General features: G+C 50.8%; 1 protein-coding gene across 3 annotated transcripts; it reads left to right on the forward strand.

Moving 5' to 3' along the window:
* Nucleotides 1-1,260: 1,260 nt before the first annotated feature.
* Nucleotides 1,261-15,992, forward strand: LOC113889097 (zinc finger protein 75D-like). 3 transcript variants are annotated; one of them, XM_027535949.1, is made up of 7 exons: nt 1,261-1,324; nt 6,060-6,583; nt 7,760-7,949; nt 8,651-8,742; nt 9,072-9,198; nt 12,522-12,890; nt 15,824-15,992. In XM_027535949.1, exons 2-6 carry the CDS (start codon nt 6,137-6,139, stop codon nt 12,746-12,748), a joined length of 1,083 nt encoding a protein of 360 aa, XP_027391750.1. In that variant the 5' UTR covers nt 1,261-1,324; nt 6,060-6,136; the 3' UTR covers nt 12,749-12,890; nt 15,824-15,992. The 3 variants fall into 3 exon arrangements, with proteins under 3 accessions (XP_027391750.1, XP_027391749.1, XP_027391748.1); XM_027535948.1 differs by lacking the exon at nt 1,261-1,324 and adding an exon at nt 3,888-4,070 and having other exon boundaries at nt 14,444-15,992; XM_027535947.1 differs by lacking the exon at nt 1,261-1,324 and adding an exon at nt 3,888-4,070.
* The last annotated feature ends 216 nt before the right edge of the window (nt 15,993-16,208 follow it).

Consider the following 16,208-nt stretch of genomic DNA (forward strand, 5'->3'; position numbering starts at 1 on the left):
GACGTGTAAGATGAAACAAGAGTCCTGTCCTTCAGGGACGCCTAATACAGTAGCAAAAGCATGGGGTATGACAACAGGAGACCTACAATGGTCTAAAATCTGCCACCTGTAATCCACGTGACTCTGCGGACGCCGCGTCCTGTATCTGAATTTCTTTATACGTCAAAGCGAAATGTAAACGGAAGGGACCACGAGGTTCAAACCTAGCTAACAAGAATAACGGGAAGGCCGTGGCACCCCACTCCAGTACTCTTGCCTGGAAAATCCCATGGACGGGAGCCTGGAAGGCTGCAGTCCGTGGGGTCGCTGAGGGTCGGACACGACTGAGCGACTTCACTTTCACTTTTCACTTGCATGCATTGGAGAAAAAATGGCAACCCACTCCAGTGTTCTTGCCTGGAGACTCCCAGGGACCGGGGGAGCCTGGTGGGCTGCCGTCCATGGGGTCGCACAGAGTCGGACACGACTCAAGCGACTTGGCTGTGCGGCGGTGGCGGCGGCGGCGGCGAGGCAGCACAGCAGCAACAAGGAAAAACAACAATTAGTTGGGGAAGGCCACGTGCCTCATGCAACCAGAGAAGGATTTTAAAAACTGAGGACTGCTGCTCCTGATCCAGCGAGGGGTCTGCCAGGAGACCAAAAGCCTCCTAACTCGTATGGTGCCCCGGGACAATCCTAGTGTATGACTTTCGGAGACCGGGGGTCCTAGGCCAAGGCGAACTGCGCCTGGTTAGAAAAGGCCACCGGCTGTTGGAACGCGATTCGGCAGTAATCTGGACGGCAAGACACGCCGGCCAAGTCGGGGGGGGCGGGGGGGGTCGAGATCGCGGACGCTCGCAGGAGACAACCTCCTTCGAGGCGCCGCCAGGGACTCCCGTGGAGCCCGAGACTCGGTGACCTGAACTGTCCTTTTTTTCTGCATCCGGGGCTGACCCAGGATGGGGCGACGTGCGGGACGCTTCCTGACTCGCGTGTGCGCGCCTACGCAGGTTTGGGGGGCAGAGGAGGGGGGGGGTGTGATGGGCGTGGCTATCACGCAGCCACCGGAAGCCGTCCTTTGGTTTTCCGGTGGGGCGCCCGGCCCACAGCACGAGACCCCAATGGCGAGCCGGGGTAGGGTCTCGAGGCGCTAGAGGGGTCACGCCGGAGACTGAAACTCGCCAAGGTCCGCGCGGCGCCGGGGCTCTGCGCTTCCCGGCACCGCCCCCCGGGGCGCGTGGAACCCGCACCTGCCTGCTCCCCGCGACGGCGTGAGGTGTGGTGACTTGATAGCCGAGCCCAGGAAGAGGGAATTGGCGTCCACGGAAGCCAGAGCTGGGTGGAGGTAATCGAGAAGCTGATTTTCCTTGGGGGTTTGGTCAGGAGAGCGCCGAGAAATCCCGAGCCGTACCCTTAGAGATACCTCACGAGCCGGCGGGGGTGGGGGGAAGGGCGGAAGTTAGCCGGGGCGGGCGGCCTTCTCCGATGGCGCTGTGGCTTCTTTGCCGGGCGGCGGGGCGGGTCTGAGACCCGGCGATACCTGTTCTCGAGGAGGCCGGTACTCAGGCAGGCACCTACAGTCATATCTAACCTCCGGAAGCAAACTTCGGGACACCGTGTGGAAACAAAACCCAGGGTTGCTGCTGAAGTAGACTCCGGGGGCTGCTGGTGCGTGGAGAGCTTTTGGTACTTTGGACCCAGAAGGTGGAGGTGGGCCATAGGGCGGAAAGGCCTACCAGGGCACCCAGCGAAACTTGCCCGTTTCTGCTGGCTATGCGCATATTACTGGTGAACTTGAAAGTCGCGCAGTTGTGTCCAACTCTTTGCGAATGCAGTCCGTGGAATTCTCCAGGCCAGAACACTGGGGGAAACTGTAGCGTTTCCCGTCTCCAGGGGATCTTCCCAACCCAGGGGTCGAACCTAGGTCTCCCACATTGTGGGCGGGTTCTTTACCACCTGAGCCACAAAGGGGAAGTGCCAAGAATACTGGAGTGGGTGGCCTATCCCTTCTGCAGCAATTCTTCCCGGTCTAGGAATCGAACTGGGGTCTCCTGCGTTGCGTTGCAGGCGGATTCTTTACTCAAACTGAACTAGCAGGGAAGCTCCGAGCAAGAGGTCATTTCCGCCTCCAAGACAGTAGTTTGTGCTGACAGAGAAGCGCAGGCAGCGTCCCTGTACCTCTCGAGCCATTTCTTTGAACACCTGTGGCTTCCTTGAAAGAGCCTTGTTGTCGTTTCTCTTGGGTCACCTCTGAGAAAATGAGACTCTCAAGGCCATCGTCAGCCTTGTTTAAAAACCTCTCATGACCCTGAGGAAATACCAAGTCCAGACAAGGGTTACCTTTTCTAGGACCTTTCTTGTTTCCGAACAACCTTTATCGTCCCTGTTTCTCCGTGTGTGTGTGTGGTGTGTGTGTGTGTGTGTGTGTGTGTTTTAAGAGTGTGACGTTTGGATATCTTGGAAACAAAGCCAGCTGTCAGTTTTTCTAGTAAAGTGAGCAGAAATTTTCATACACAGGTAGAAAGGGGCTGCTGCTGCTGCTGCTGCTAAGTCGCTTCAGTCGTGTCCGACTCTGTTGGGACCCCATGGACGGCAGCCCACCAGGCTCCTCCGTCCATGGGATTCTCCAGGCAAGAGTACTGGAGTGGGGTGCCATAGCCTTCTCCGCCAAATGGCTCAATGCTTAGGTAAAGGATGAAAATTTGGAGACACTGACAACCTGAGATATCCGGGTTCTTAGCAAGATGCCTTCTCCAAAGAACTATGCTAAGCACTACAGGACGTGTAAGATGAAACAAGAGTCCTGTCCTTCAGGGACGCCTAATACAGTAGCAAAAGCATGGGGTATGACAACAGGAGACCTACAATTGGTCTAAAATCTGCCACCTGTAATCCACGTGACTCTGCGGACGCCGCGTCCTGTATCTGAATTTCTTTACACGTCAAAGCGAAATGTAAACGGAAGGGACACCACGAGGTTCAAACCTAGCTAACAAGAATAACGGAGAAGGCCGTGGCACCCCACTCCAGTACTCTTGCCTGGAAAATCCCATGGACGGCGGAGCCTGGAAGGCTGCAGTCCGTGGGGTCGCTGAGGGTCGGACACGACTGAGCGACTTCACTTTCACTTTTCACTTGCATGCATTGGAGAAGAAAATGGCAACCCACTCCAGTGTTCTTGCCTGGAGACTCCAGGGACCGGGGGAGCCTGGTGGGCTGCCGTCCATGGGGTCGCACAGAGTCGGACACGACTCAAGCGACTTGGCGGTGGCGGCGGCGGCGGCGGCAGCAGCAGCAGCAACAAGAATAAACAACAATAGTTGGGAAGCACGTGCCTGCAAACCAGAGAAGGATTTTAAAAACATGAGGGACTGCTGCTCCTGATCCAGCGAGGGGTCTGGCCAGGAGGACCAAAAGCCTCCTAACTCGAGTCCCCGGGACAATCCTAGTGATGACTTTCGGAGACGGGGGTCCTAGCCAGGCGAACTGCGCGGTAGAAAAGGCCACCCCGGCTGTTGGAACGCGATTCGGCAGTAATCTGGACGCAAGACACGCGGCACGTCGGGGGGGAGGGGGGGCGGGGGGGTCGGAGATCGCGGACGCTCGCAGGAGACAACCTCCTTCGCGTCGCCGCCAGGACTCCCGTGAGCCCGAGACTCGGTGACCTGAACTGTCCTTTTTTTCTGCATCCGGGGCTGACCCCAGGATGGGGCGGACGTGCGGGACGCTTCCTGACTCGCGGGTGCGCGCCTACGCAGGTTTGGGGGGCAGAGGAGGGGGGGGGTGTGATGGGCGTGGCTATCACGCAGCCACCGGAAGCCATCCTTTCGTTTCCGGTGGGCGCCCGGCCCACAGCACGAGACCCCAGAATGGCGAGCCGGGGTAGGGTCTCGAGGCGCTAGAGGGGTCACGCCGAGACTGAACTCGCAAGGTCCGCGCGCGCCCGGGGCCTCGCGCCTTCCCGGCACCGCCCCCGGGGGCGCGGGAACCCGCACCTGCCTGCCTCCCCGCGACGGCGTGAGGTGTGGTGACTTGATAGCCGAGCCCAGGAAGAGGGAATTGGCGTCCACGGAAGCCAGAGCTGGGTGGAGGTAATCGAGAAGCTGATTTTCCTTGGGGGTTTGGTCAGGAGAGCGCCGAGAAATCCCGAGCCGTACCCTTAGAGATACCTCACGAGCCGGCGGGGGTGGGGGGAAGGGCGGAAGTTAGCCGGGGCGGGCGGCCTTCTCGATGGCGCTGTGGCTTCTTTGCCGGGCGGCGGGCGGGTCTGAGACCCGGCGATACCTGTTCTCGAGGAGGCCGGTACTCAGGCAGGCACCTACAGTCATATCTAACCTCCGGAAGCAAACTTCTGGACACCGTGTGGAACAAAACCCAGGGTTGCTGCTGAAGTAGACTCCGGGGGCTGCTGGTGCGTGGAGAGCTTTTGGTACTTTGGACCCAGAAGGTGGAGGTGGGCCATAGGGCGGAAAGGCCTACCAGGGCACCCAGCGAAACTTGCCCGTTTCTGCTGGCTTATGCCCATATTACTGGTGAACTTGAAAGTCGCGCAGTTGTGTCCAACTCTTTGCGAATGCAGTCCGTGGAATTCTCCAGGCCAGAACACTGGGGGAAACTGTAGCGTTTCCCGTCTCCAGGGGATCTTCCCAACCCAGGGGTCGAACCTAGGTCTCCCACATTGTGGGCGGGTTCTTTACCACCTGAGCCACAAAGGGGAAGTGCCAAGAATACTGGAGTGGGTGGCCTATCCCTTCTGCAGCAATTCTTCCCGGTCTAGGAATCGAACTGGGGTCTCCTGCGTTGCGTTGCAGGCGGATTCTTTACTCAAACTGAACTAGCAGGGAAGCTCCGAGCAAGAGGTCATTTCCGCCTCCAAGACAGTAGTTTGTGCTGACAGAGAAGCGCAGGCAGCGTCCCTGTACCTCTCGAGCCATTTCTTTGAACACCTGTGGCTTCCTTGAAAGAGCCTTGTTGTCGTTTCTCTTGGGTCACCTCTGAGAAAATGAGACTCTCAAGGCCATCGTCAGCCTTGTTTAAAAACCTCTCATGACCCTGAGGAAATACCAAGTCCAGACAAGGGTTACCTTTTCTAGGACCTTTCTTGTTTCCAAACAACCTTTATCGTCCCTGTTTCTCCGTGTGTGTGTGTGTGTGTGTGTGTGTGTGTGTTTTAAGAGTGTGACGTTTGGATATCTTGGAAACAAAGCCAGCTGTCAGTTTTTCTAGTAAAGTGAGCAGAAATTTTCATACACAGGTAGAAAGGGGCTGCTGCTGCTGTTGCTGCTGCTGCTTCTAAGTCGCTTGAGTGGTGTCCGACTCTGTGGGACCCCATGGATGGCAGCCCACCAGGCTCCCCCCTCCCTGGGATTCTCCAGGCAAGAGTACTGGAGTGGGGTGCCATTGCCTTCTGTGAACAAGGGGCACAGTGACATTCATATGTGTTCCCAGGAGGTCCCAAAGAAGCAGTGTTAATGGCATCTAATAGCTTAGAGGGGGAAACTTGCTGAAAGGAATAAGGTTACTTTTTCTCTATTTTTTTCTGATCTGGTGTCTCAGTTTCACTTCAAGTATTAATATGATGTGCAAGAGAATCTAGATGTTCTATGGAGCAAAGGAATCATTCTGCATAAAAGGTGAAGGGACAGAGCATTTGTCCCTCATCTCACTGAGGATAAGAAACTGGAATGATCTATTAAAATGTAGAGAAAGTCAAATACCCCCCGTTTTTAAAGGTGGGACAGGAAGTGCACAGATTAAGTATTGGATAACATCAAAGCTCCTTTTAGCAAATGCGTGTAAGTTTTTTATTCCTCAACCTTAAAGAAAACGTGATGAACTAACATTTGTCTTTCCAGAGTTGTATATTTGTTTCAAAGTTGGGTAACAGAGGAAAGGTTGAAAACATGTCCTGAGTCTTGAGCCTTCACGAGTGGCAGTTAATTTTAAAGAGGAGGCAGAACGGTTACTTTCTCTTCCTCCTTTTCTGATAACTTTCTGTTCTTCTTCTCTGATAAGTAAGTAAATGTGCGTCATGTGGCTTTCTTCTTGACGTGTACTTTTTTTTCCCTCCCCTCTCTCAGTGCCCTTGGGGAGAAGATCCACTCATTGGTTTTGTACCAAAGCTGACAAGGCCTCAGTTATCAGGTGGCCCAGGAGGATGTCACAAATAGAAGAAAAGCTGTTCCCAGAGCAAATAATGATGAGCCCTGTGAAGGCGCCTGCATGCTTGTACCCACATGTGGAGGTTTTACAGGGGACTAAGAGGTCTGTGAAAGAGAGTTCCAATAAGAGGAAGAAATCCAGCCCACAGATGGGCAGTCTTCATCCTGAGAGTGCTCGCCAGCACTTCCGGAGCTTCTGTTACCATGACACACCTGGACCGTATGAGGCTGTCAGCCAACTGCAGGAATTATGCTCTCAGTGGCTGAGGCCAGAGATCCACTCAAAAGAGCAAATCTTGGAGTTGCTGGTGCTGGAGCAGTTCCTGGACGTTCTGCCCAGTCATATCCAGAACTGGGTGCAGAAGTATCATCCACAGAACGTCAAAGAGGCTGTGGCCCTGGTAGACCGCTTTCACAGAGAATGTGGTGGAATAAGCAATGAGGTGAGCAGAAAGATTCTTACATGTACACTGTGAAAGAGGGTGAAAGAGGGGTCAATAATTGGAGAATGAGATGGATTAAGTCACTCTTCTGTTGTTCCTTTAGAATAACTAAGTGCAATCTGAAATCACAGGCTTGCACTGACAGCTTCTCAGGTTGGGGAGTTCCTGAGAGTCTTTTCCTGGCCTTAGAAAAAGAAATGCACTTTGCCCTCTTTAGGGCCAGGGTGAATTGAAGGTGGTGGGCCTGGCCTAGCATGGCCAAGGAGACAGGACTTAGCAGCCAAGAAATAAAAGGCAAGAAAATGCTAGGAAGGGAGGAAAAAACCTCCAAATGCAGGGTTTTAAAGGTCAAAGGCAGGAGAGTGTAGCAGCCAAAGTATAAATCAAACCTTTCTGGGGAGACTGCAAAGAAAGAGAAGAAATGGAAAGAGAAAAGGGGAAAAAGGATCAGAAACAAGATATAAGCTCACAGTAAAATGGAGAAAATCAGAATGCTGAGGCGTGGTGCTCTCTGGGCTGGGAACACACATCGCAGGGCCAGGAGAAAAGCGTCTCCGTGGCCTGCCTTCATGCTTTGCCTTGGCTTTGCTGGTGAGTAGGTAACCAGGTCTGCCCTGGGGAGATGGCAGCCTACTTCTCCTTGAGAGCCCCGCCTTGAGGAGCACAAGTGTCTTATACACCTGAAGTGTATGGCGGAAAGTTGAATCCAGCTCTTCCCCCATTTTTTCCTCCGCTGCATCCCCTTTGTCCATGAAATTGTTCCCTGGACGTGGGAGGATTGGAAAATCCAACTGACAGAAAACTCTCTTTTATTCATTTTCTTATTCTTTAGAGGAAACTAGAAAATAAAAGTCCACTAAATCAAGGATCCAAGTCTAGAAAGCAAGAGATTGGAGGCAGTGAGAGAACAGGCAGCCTACCCCTACCCTGCTCTTGGCCTGAGCTGTGGCTGTCCAAGGAGGTGTGGAGGCAAGCAAGTCATAGCTTCTCTCATTTTAATCTGATTTTCCCAGATCATGTGTACAGTTCCTTGTGAGAAAATCATGGCGCAATATCTCTTCATTTTTAAAAATTTCCTTACACACTCCCCAAACCTGGACTCTACTCTTGTTTGTTCTTCCATCACCACCCCAAAACCAAAAGCTCTTTTCTAATGAGGATGGGGGTTATTTTTAGGTCACAACCCACCAACTGGGAAATGACACAGCGCTCTTGGGAGGAACAGCAGTGGCCCCAGGCTTTAAGTGGAAGCCAGCAGAGCCCCAACCAATGGGTGTGTTCCAGGGAGAAAGTTCGAATATATACCAGGTACTGCAGGAGCCGCGCTGGAATACTCACAAAGAAAGCCAGCCTGTGGATGAAGGAGGTGAGGAGTTTCATCATCATTATCTTCTCCTGGGAGCTGTGATTGTAATTGGTTCAGGGAGCATTCCATGGGAATTTTCCAGGTGCCCAGTCATGCTTTCAGTTAGGATGACTGTCTAGTGGGAGTACAGTAGGTCCGTGGTGGGTGAAGGTGAAGGCCATTCTGGGGTACAGAAGCATCCAAACCACAGAACCCTGGTATTCACAATGTGGACCTTTCTCTATAGAAATTTGAGAGGGGAGAAGAAGGTAGAGCAAGGACAAGGCGGGGGTTTGGGGTCATCTCACCATTAGAAGTTAGAGGAGAAATTGGGATCAGAAATGGGCTGTCAGTGGCAGAATGGGAAGAGAATTGTACACCAGGAAAAAAGTGATAAAAGAAATCTCCCATGTTTCCCACCAAGGTTTTAATTTTCAAACACCTCTAATGCTTGCCTAGTTCAGTGAACATTTTCTTTAATGAGAGGAAAAGCAGTGGATTTCCTTTCATTTAATGAAAACTGGGAACCAGTTCTATGGAGTGGTGGCTTTTTGGTTCTAATTTATGAGAAGGCCACTTGTGGTGCAGATGTGTGAGCTCGCGTGTGCACACACACACGTGAAGGTGAGCTGTCTTTACTGAAGGAGTCCTAAACTGTAGAAGTTGGTTTGGGGTATTCATAAACAGAAAATATATTCTTTTTTCTGGCTCCTTCCCCACAGCTGTGCCTGCTGAAGAGAGTCCAACCTTTTCTGAGGAGAAAAGCACCCCAAGCTGCAAGTTGGCATCTAAGCTCACCTTGCCTAAGTCCCAGGTGAGCTGTACTTTACAAGCATTTTCAGGCAGCCTGAATGTGGCCTTGTCTGCTTTTCTCTGCTGCCCATGATCCTGCCTTACACAGCAGATGTTCTGAGGCACATTAGCCCCGGGTGTTCCCTAGACAACTAGGATTGGCGCTGTGGGATTGGGCACCTCCCAAGCCGTGTACTGATCTCTTGGGCACCTTTCCTGTTCTCTCACTCCTTTTCCCTTGAATCTTCTCTTAACGTTTTTGGTAACTGGCCTCCCATGTAATTCAGAAATGAGTGATAGGACGGCTTCTGTTGTAGCGAGTACTGAACTACAGCTTACTCTCTTCTCTAGAGTCCATTGACATTTGAAGATGTGGCCTTGTATTTTTCCGAGGAAGAATGGAAAATAATGACCCCTGAACAGAAAACCCTCTACTTTGATGTAATGGAAGAACTCTATGAGGATGTCACCTTTCTAGGTAAAGAGTCTTCCTTTCCTTTGTACAGCAATTGAGCAATCTGTTACATCCTCAGTTCGTGGAAAATGCACACCTGTGAGAGTGTCCCAGTGTCCCAGCAGTGGGTTGGTTCTCAGCTTGATGGTGTGAGGGGAGAGGGAAGGCAGATCCAGATCACCTGGAGAGCTTTTTACAGATACACATCTTTCTCCTAAGTAGACTGCTTGATCTATCATACTCTTGCCCTACCCTGCAAGCCCACTCTTGCCAGATCTTTTCCATGTCCGTAGAAAGCACAGTTTACCCAGTTGTTCAGGCCCAAAACTCTCAGTTATCCTTTTTTCCAGTCCTTTGGTTATTCCCTACCCCCCAGCCAATCAGGGAGCAAGTACTCTTAACTCTGTCTTCAAAAGAGCTCCTGAATACAACCATGTCTCAACCTCTTCTGCTCTTACCATCCTGGTCTCCGCTGCCTCATCTCTAACCAGGTCTGCTGGAATACCACAGGACTCCTGTCCCACGACGTTTCCGTGTGTCCTTAGGGTTAGTTCCTAGCTTCCTCATTGCACATCCAGCCACAGCCACGGTAGAATATAAAGAAGATACTGAGTTTAAGATTCAGCCCATTTAAATGTTTAGAGTAAATAAAAGTATAGAGAGTTATTCACTTTTTCTGAAAATAGTCTGGAATTTAGATGGCAGTCCATGACCTCCAAGTTTTATTCTCAGAGTGTTATCATTGCACCCTAAACTTAAAGTGATCTGTTTAGCACAAGGGCAAGAACCATAGACCCAACGTCCCTAAGAGTTCGAGGACATTCTTCGAGAGTCTCTTTGAGGTAAACGTACATATAGGAAGAGGAGAAAATTCCTTAATAGGAGCCTTTATAAAGGCTTAACAATTTTAAGATTTTGTTCCTCTATATTCTTAAAAATTAACCTCTTTATTGACTGACTTGTAGATTCACATGCATATTTAAAATGTAACACAAAGAACCCATATACACTTTACCCATTTTCCTCAGTGATAACTTTTGCAAACGTACATGATGTCACAACCAGGATAATAAAGTGGGTACAGTCCACTGACCTTATTCATATTTTCATTTTTCTTGTATTCATTGGTGGGTGTGTATGTATTTAGTTATATAAGATTTGATCACGTGGAGGTTTGTATATTCACCACCCCAATGCAGATCCATTACCACAAGGATCCTTCCTGTTGCCCTTTTATCAATACAACAACACACCCTTCCCTCCCACACCCTACCTCGTCACCAACCTGTGCCAACCACTGATCTGCTTACAGTTTTTAAAAATTTTGTCATTTCAAAAATACAGCTTTGGGAGATTAACTTTTCTCCTTCACAATAATTCCCTGGAAATTCATCTAAGTTATTGTGTGTATCAGTAGTTCATTCATTTTTACTGCTGAGAAGTGTTCTGTAATATTGATAAACCATTGAAAGATATTTTTGCTGTCTTCAGTCTTGGGCTATTGTGAATAAAGCTGCCATGAACATTCCTGTACAGAATTTTGTGTAGAGATGGTAAGTTTGCGTTTCTCTGGGATAGAGAGTGAAGGAGTGAAATTGCCGTTTCATATGGTAATCAGATGTTGAATGCTAAACTGGTTTTCAGAGTGGCTGCATCATTTGACCTTCCTAGCCAGCAATGGATGTGATCGTTTGTCCACATTCTTGCCATTGTTTAATAGTATTACCACTTAAAAATTTTTTGGCTTTCTGTTAAGTATGTAATGTTATCTCATTGTGCCTTGGACTTGCATTTCGCTAATAGCTGATGATATGTAGTTTTTCATGTGCTTATTTGCCATCTTTATATTATCTTCAGTGGAACGGCCTTTGCCATGGTTTTCATTTGGTTGTTTTTTAACTGTTGAATTTTGAGAGTTCTTGTATAGATTGTAGTGCTTTCTAGCGTATATGGTTTGCAAGTAGTTTCCCCAAGTCTGTATATTTTTCTTTTTATCCGCTTCCCATGGGTTTCCACAGAGTAAGTTTTTTATTTTGATGCCCAGTTTTTCACTTTTCTTTTTACTGATTGTATGTTTGCTATCAGGGCAAGCCATAGATCCCTAAAATTTTCTAAGTTTTTCCTAAAAGTTTTTTAAGTTTGCATTTAAGTCTGTGATTCATATTGAGTAGATTCTATATAAGATACGAAATTTAGATTGAAGCTCATTTGTTTTTTTGCCTGTGTAGGTCCAGTTGCTTCAGCCTTGTTTATTGAAAAGGCTGGCCTTCCTCCATTGAATTGCTTTTGCACTTTGGTCAAAATCAGTTGGGCATACTTGTGTATCTGTTTTGTTCCATCGAGTTATGTTTGAGTCTTTCTTCCCACTTTATTCTTTTGTCAAGATTAATTTTATTTTAAGCTATGCTAGGGCCTGTCCCTTTCCATGTAAAGTTTAGAATACGCTTACCTATAAGAAACTTTTTTGGAATTTTGCTAGAAATAACATTAAACTACATGTGAATTTGAGGAGGAATGATCTGTTTACTGTGTTGATTTTTCCAAACAATGAACACAGTATGTTTTTCAAGTTTTCTTCGATTTCTTTCATCGTTTAAAAAATGTTACCTACTTACCTATTTTGGCTACACTGGGTCTTTTCTACTTTGTGGAATATGTGTCTAGTGACAGCTTAATTTTCAGAGCCTTTATGGTATTTTGGTCTTCTCGATTTATGTGGTACTGCTGGGATTCCCATGTGCTCCTGCTCATGCTGCCAGAGAGTGAGGAATGAGGAAGATCTTTACTTAGGCTAGAGTGTCTCTCAGTGGGAATCTCTGACCCATAGGGATGAAGAGGCTTCCTGGGGCCGGCTGCTAGTGGCTGGTTAGCTAGGTCCATCTTGCTAGTTCTGCATGACCAATCTTACGTCTCCGATTGGAGTTCTGATGTTGTCAGATGGTTTCCCGTTTCCGATTGCGGATGGAGTGAGCCTATTCAGGTAGCCTTCTGTTGCTCGGTTGAGATTTGGAAAACACGAGATCTGGGTTGCCTACATTTTTGGATGTGGGGATGTAAGATACCTACTGTGTTACTCTTCCAGTCCTGGAGTCCCAAACCATTTTGCCTTCCTCTTACCACTTTATAGAATTCTCTGTTCATTGTATCTTGCATTCTTAAATGGATTTGTAGTCGTGCCCAGAAAGGAAGTCCAGGGGAAAATGGGTCTGTGCCATTTTGTCCAGATTGGACCAAAAATCCCTTGTTTCCTGTATTTTTAAAAAGCTGTCAGCATTGATTTTTCTTCCATGCCGACAGTTTTCTTGTTCTGGGAAACAGATGGCTGATTCTTCTGTTTATTCCAACAGGGTTAAAGCTCACAAATGACACTGGAAATGACCCACCTGTATCTCTTCCTACATTAGAGATACAACCATCAGGATGCGAAGTATTAGGAAAGGCCACAATGAAAGATGCTGAGACAACAGTGGGCAATGAAAATCATGGTGATACATGCAGGGTATGGAAACGACCTCGCAGTCCCGAAGCCCCAGCTCTTGCCAGCCACTTCGTGCCTGGTGACAAACTGCACTGAAACTCTCAAAACGGGCCCTTTCCATGAAACTCAAGGAAATTATCTGAGTGCAGCCAACCTGTTGTTTCACTTTAGCCTAAGGAGGGAGCAGAAGGAAGAAATTTTTCATTAGAAACATGAATGATTGACCCTGACCGAAAAGGTAGGAGACCAGAGGTTGGACTTGCGGGCTGGAGGGAGGCTGTTGCCATGGCATCTACATATCCAGCCCCTGGGGGGCTTGGGGGAGGAAGAGACCCGTGGAAGCCAGCCTGGAAAGCTGCCAAGCCAAGAGCAGGCAAGGCAGGGTGCACACAGGCCCTCTGGACAACCTTGTCATATTTCCAACTTGGGGATGAGAGGCAGCTTCCTGGGCATCTCGGAGGGTCAGCCCATCACCTCGGCCCATGGCCCCGGTAGTGTCACCTGAACACGGGGGAATGGAGGGAAATGGCCCTGGAGAGGCCCTGAGAAAGCCCTAGAAGAGAGCGGATGCTGGCCCCCTTGTCCTCCACCCCTCGAGAGGCAGCCTGGACGGATGGTTGTGTTCTTGGCCCAAGCCCAGGTCTGTCACTTTCTCAGCCCTTCACAAGACTTCCTCCTGGCGGGTCTGTGGGACTGCTCTCTGCCTGCTCCCGCTGTCTCTCTTGCTCCTCGCCACCCTCCAAAGCTTTGCATCAGGGGACAGGGAAGAGAGGGAAATACGTGTTCCTCCCAGCCCTGCCCCATCTCAGCCACGCTCCCTCCACCTCCTACCAGTGCCCTCCTGGTGCCACAGAATGCGCTGCTCCAGTCCTGGACAGCCTCCAGCAGCCCCTGTGTCCCAAAGGATTTGGGAAAGTGGGGGTCTCCTTGAGTGGCGGGCAGCTGTCAGGCCGGGGTGGGAGAGCAGATGGAAAAGAGGCTTGTAGGGTAGGCAACAACTGGGGAGACGGGGACATCTCTGGGTGAAGAGGCAACTCTCAAGTCCCCATGTTTTTCTTGCAGGAACTGGTTTTATAGAAGGTGAACCGCCCCTTCTGTGGTCTTGTCCAGAGAGTCAAATCCCTGCCTGGGGCACCCCTGACCCTAGAGTTGCCTGGGGAGCACCCGAGAAAATTGCCTGACCCCTCGAAGAGAGGCAGGGCCTTCCAGGTGGAGAGCCCGAGGGAAGGGGTGGCCTGGTGATCCAGTACTGGCATGGGGAAGGAAGGATGGAGCTAGAGACACTCTGGTGGAGCAGGTTCTCCCCACCTGCTGGGCTCTGGGAAGGGAGACATTTGCCCTTGTGACATAGATCAGAAGTGGGGGAGCTGAACCTGCCTCTGGGTCTGCACTGCCTACCTGCCCCCCAGTCTCTGGGAGACCTGGCACAGTGGGATGGGGGAGGGGAGCACAGGCTCCCAAGAGATCTAGAGAGAGAGAGAGGCCCGTGGCAGGGAAGGTGAGAGCAAGTCACAGGCAAGAACTGGGGGACAGTCTGAGCTGATACGGTCACAGGAGAGATGAGTCCCAGAACCCCCTGGGGAGCAAGGTCCTTACACACAAACCTCCCCACCCCAACCCAAGCCCCATGCAAGGCTTAACCAGGGGTTCCTTGGTGTTGAGTGCCACAGGCCTCTCAGTTTGGGTGGGGGTGTCGGCTGGCTCCTGGGGCCGAGTGTAATAGGAGGGAAGGGATACAAGTGGGTGGGGTGGAGCTGAGACCCACACATGACCCCATGTCTCTGTCTCCAGGCTGCCCCTCCTGCTAGGATCACACAGGAGCATCTGCTCTGGATGGGCCTGCAGCGGTCCTGGCTGTGCTGCTGACTGGTGCACCAGGAGCGGCACTGAGGGGAGCTGGGAGAGGCCCTGGCCCTCACCCCCATCCCACATCCACATCTGCCCCCTCACTGATTGCTTGCGGTCCTGGTCCTCAGTTGCTGGGACTAAGAACCACAGCAGCCTGGTTGCCCCTGGGACAGAGGGGCTGAGCCTCACACCATGTGCCCTTCTCAGCCACCCAGGGCCCGGCTGAAGAGCTCTGCCTGCCTCACCCTGAGGCCTGAGGCTGCACCCAGGCTACCACATGCGCCCCGCAGATTCCCGCAGACGGAAAGGCGCTGATGGCTTCCTCCCTTGTGCCAAGTTGCCTGGAAACCCCTGGTCCTGGTGGCCCCTCCTCCACCCCAACTGTGTCCCTCCAGGACCACTTCTGGGAGACTGCCAGCCTTTGGACTGCATCCCTGGAGTTCTGAGAGACTGTGACATGGGCTGCAGGGGAGGAGAGGAGCGGAGGACCAGGGGCCTCCTTGGGGCTGATGCATAAATATGTCCTTTTCACGTTTGGATCTCATCCTCCGGGTGACTGGATGCCCAGCTGCAGCCCCTTCCTGGGCCAGCCTGAGAGGACCTGGGGAGGGCACTAGGGAGGGTCTTTACTTAATATGTGCGTGCCTGTGTGTGGGTGTGTGAGTGTGCATGTTGAGTGCATGTGTGAGTGTGGGGATGTGTGTGTGAATTTGCATGTTCATGCATGAGGGCTTGAGTGTGTGAGCGTGGGGATGTGTGTGTGGGTGTATGTGGATGAGTGTATGGGTATGAGTGCAGATGAATGCACGGATGTGTGTGTGTGAAGGTACGGGTGTGAGAGTGTGAATATAAATGTCAGTGTGCATGTGTGAATGCGTGTGTGTGAGTGTTTATGCACACATGAGTGGCTGTGCGTTGCAGACGGTGCTGAGCTGTTCAGTGGGTGTGCTCTGGGGGATGGGCATCCTGTCCTCCCCAGGCTCCCAGCTCTGTTGGAGCTGCCTGGGCCCTGGGAGGCCGCTTCCCAAAGTGGAGAAAGTATTTTGGAGATTCAGGGGCCCCGGGCTTAGAGACCCATCATCACCTGCAGAGAATCCCCCCTCCCCATGGGGCTCTGGCTGGGGCTGTCCGCCCCCAAAGGTATTGGCTGTGGGAGGGGCGGGGACACGTCCTCAGCACGTGCTCCTGCCACTATTTTTCTTACTATTTTGATCTTGAGTAGTTTGCTGCTGCTGCTGCTCTCCCACCTCTTCCTCATCTCCTCACTAGGCCTCTGCTGCTCTCCTCTCTGTGTACTTTATTTATTTGCAATCTCTTTTTCAGGCAGTGGAGGTTCTACGCCATCACCGACTTGAATAAGACAGCTTTCCCTTTTCTGTGTGTGATGAACTCTCCACCAGTCAGCGCAGTCTGGTCAGAGAAATGTTCTTGTTTTCAGTGTTGTCAAATCTTGTGTCTATCTAAGTTAATAAAAAAAATCATTTGAGTTCAATAAAAAAAACCACAGAGGCCTCTTGTTTCTGGTGTGGTGCCCCCTTGGAGGAGAGGGTCTGTTGGTGAGCTCACCCGATTCTGGTGGCCAGACGCTGGGGGAGGGGAGCATCCTGAGGGCTATAATTGGGTGGGGTCATGGCAGGAAACCAGTGAATGTTATACTTCATATTAATAGAACAAAGGGGTAATACATAATCATTCCAAAAGATTTAAA

The sequence above is a fragment of the Bos indicus x Bos taurus genome, unplaced genomic scaffold (assembly GCF_003369695.1).
Source record: "Bos indicus x Bos taurus breed Angus x Brahman F1 hybrid unplaced genomic scaffold, Bos_hybrid_MaternalHap_v2.0 tig00003509_arrow_arrow_obj, whole genome shotgun sequence".
Taxonomy (NCBI): Eukaryota; Metazoa; Chordata; class Mammalia; order Artiodactyla; family Bovidae; genus Bos; species Bos indicus x Bos taurus.

Excerpts from the sequence above, each read along its gene's own strand:
- LOC113889097 (XM_027535949.1), top strand. The coding sequence starts at position 6,137 with ATGTCACAAATAGAAGAAAAGCTGTTCCCAGAGCAAATAATGATGAGC. Across the intron at positions 8,743-9,071 it reads TCACCTTGCCTAAGTCCCAG|AGTCCATTGACATTTGAAGA; the intron begins GTGAGCTGTACT and ends TCTCTTCTCTAG. Across the intron at positions 9,199-12,521 it reads TGAGGATGTCACCTTTCTAG|GGTTAAAGCTCACAAATGAC; the intron begins GTAAAGAGTCTT and ends TTATTCCAACAG.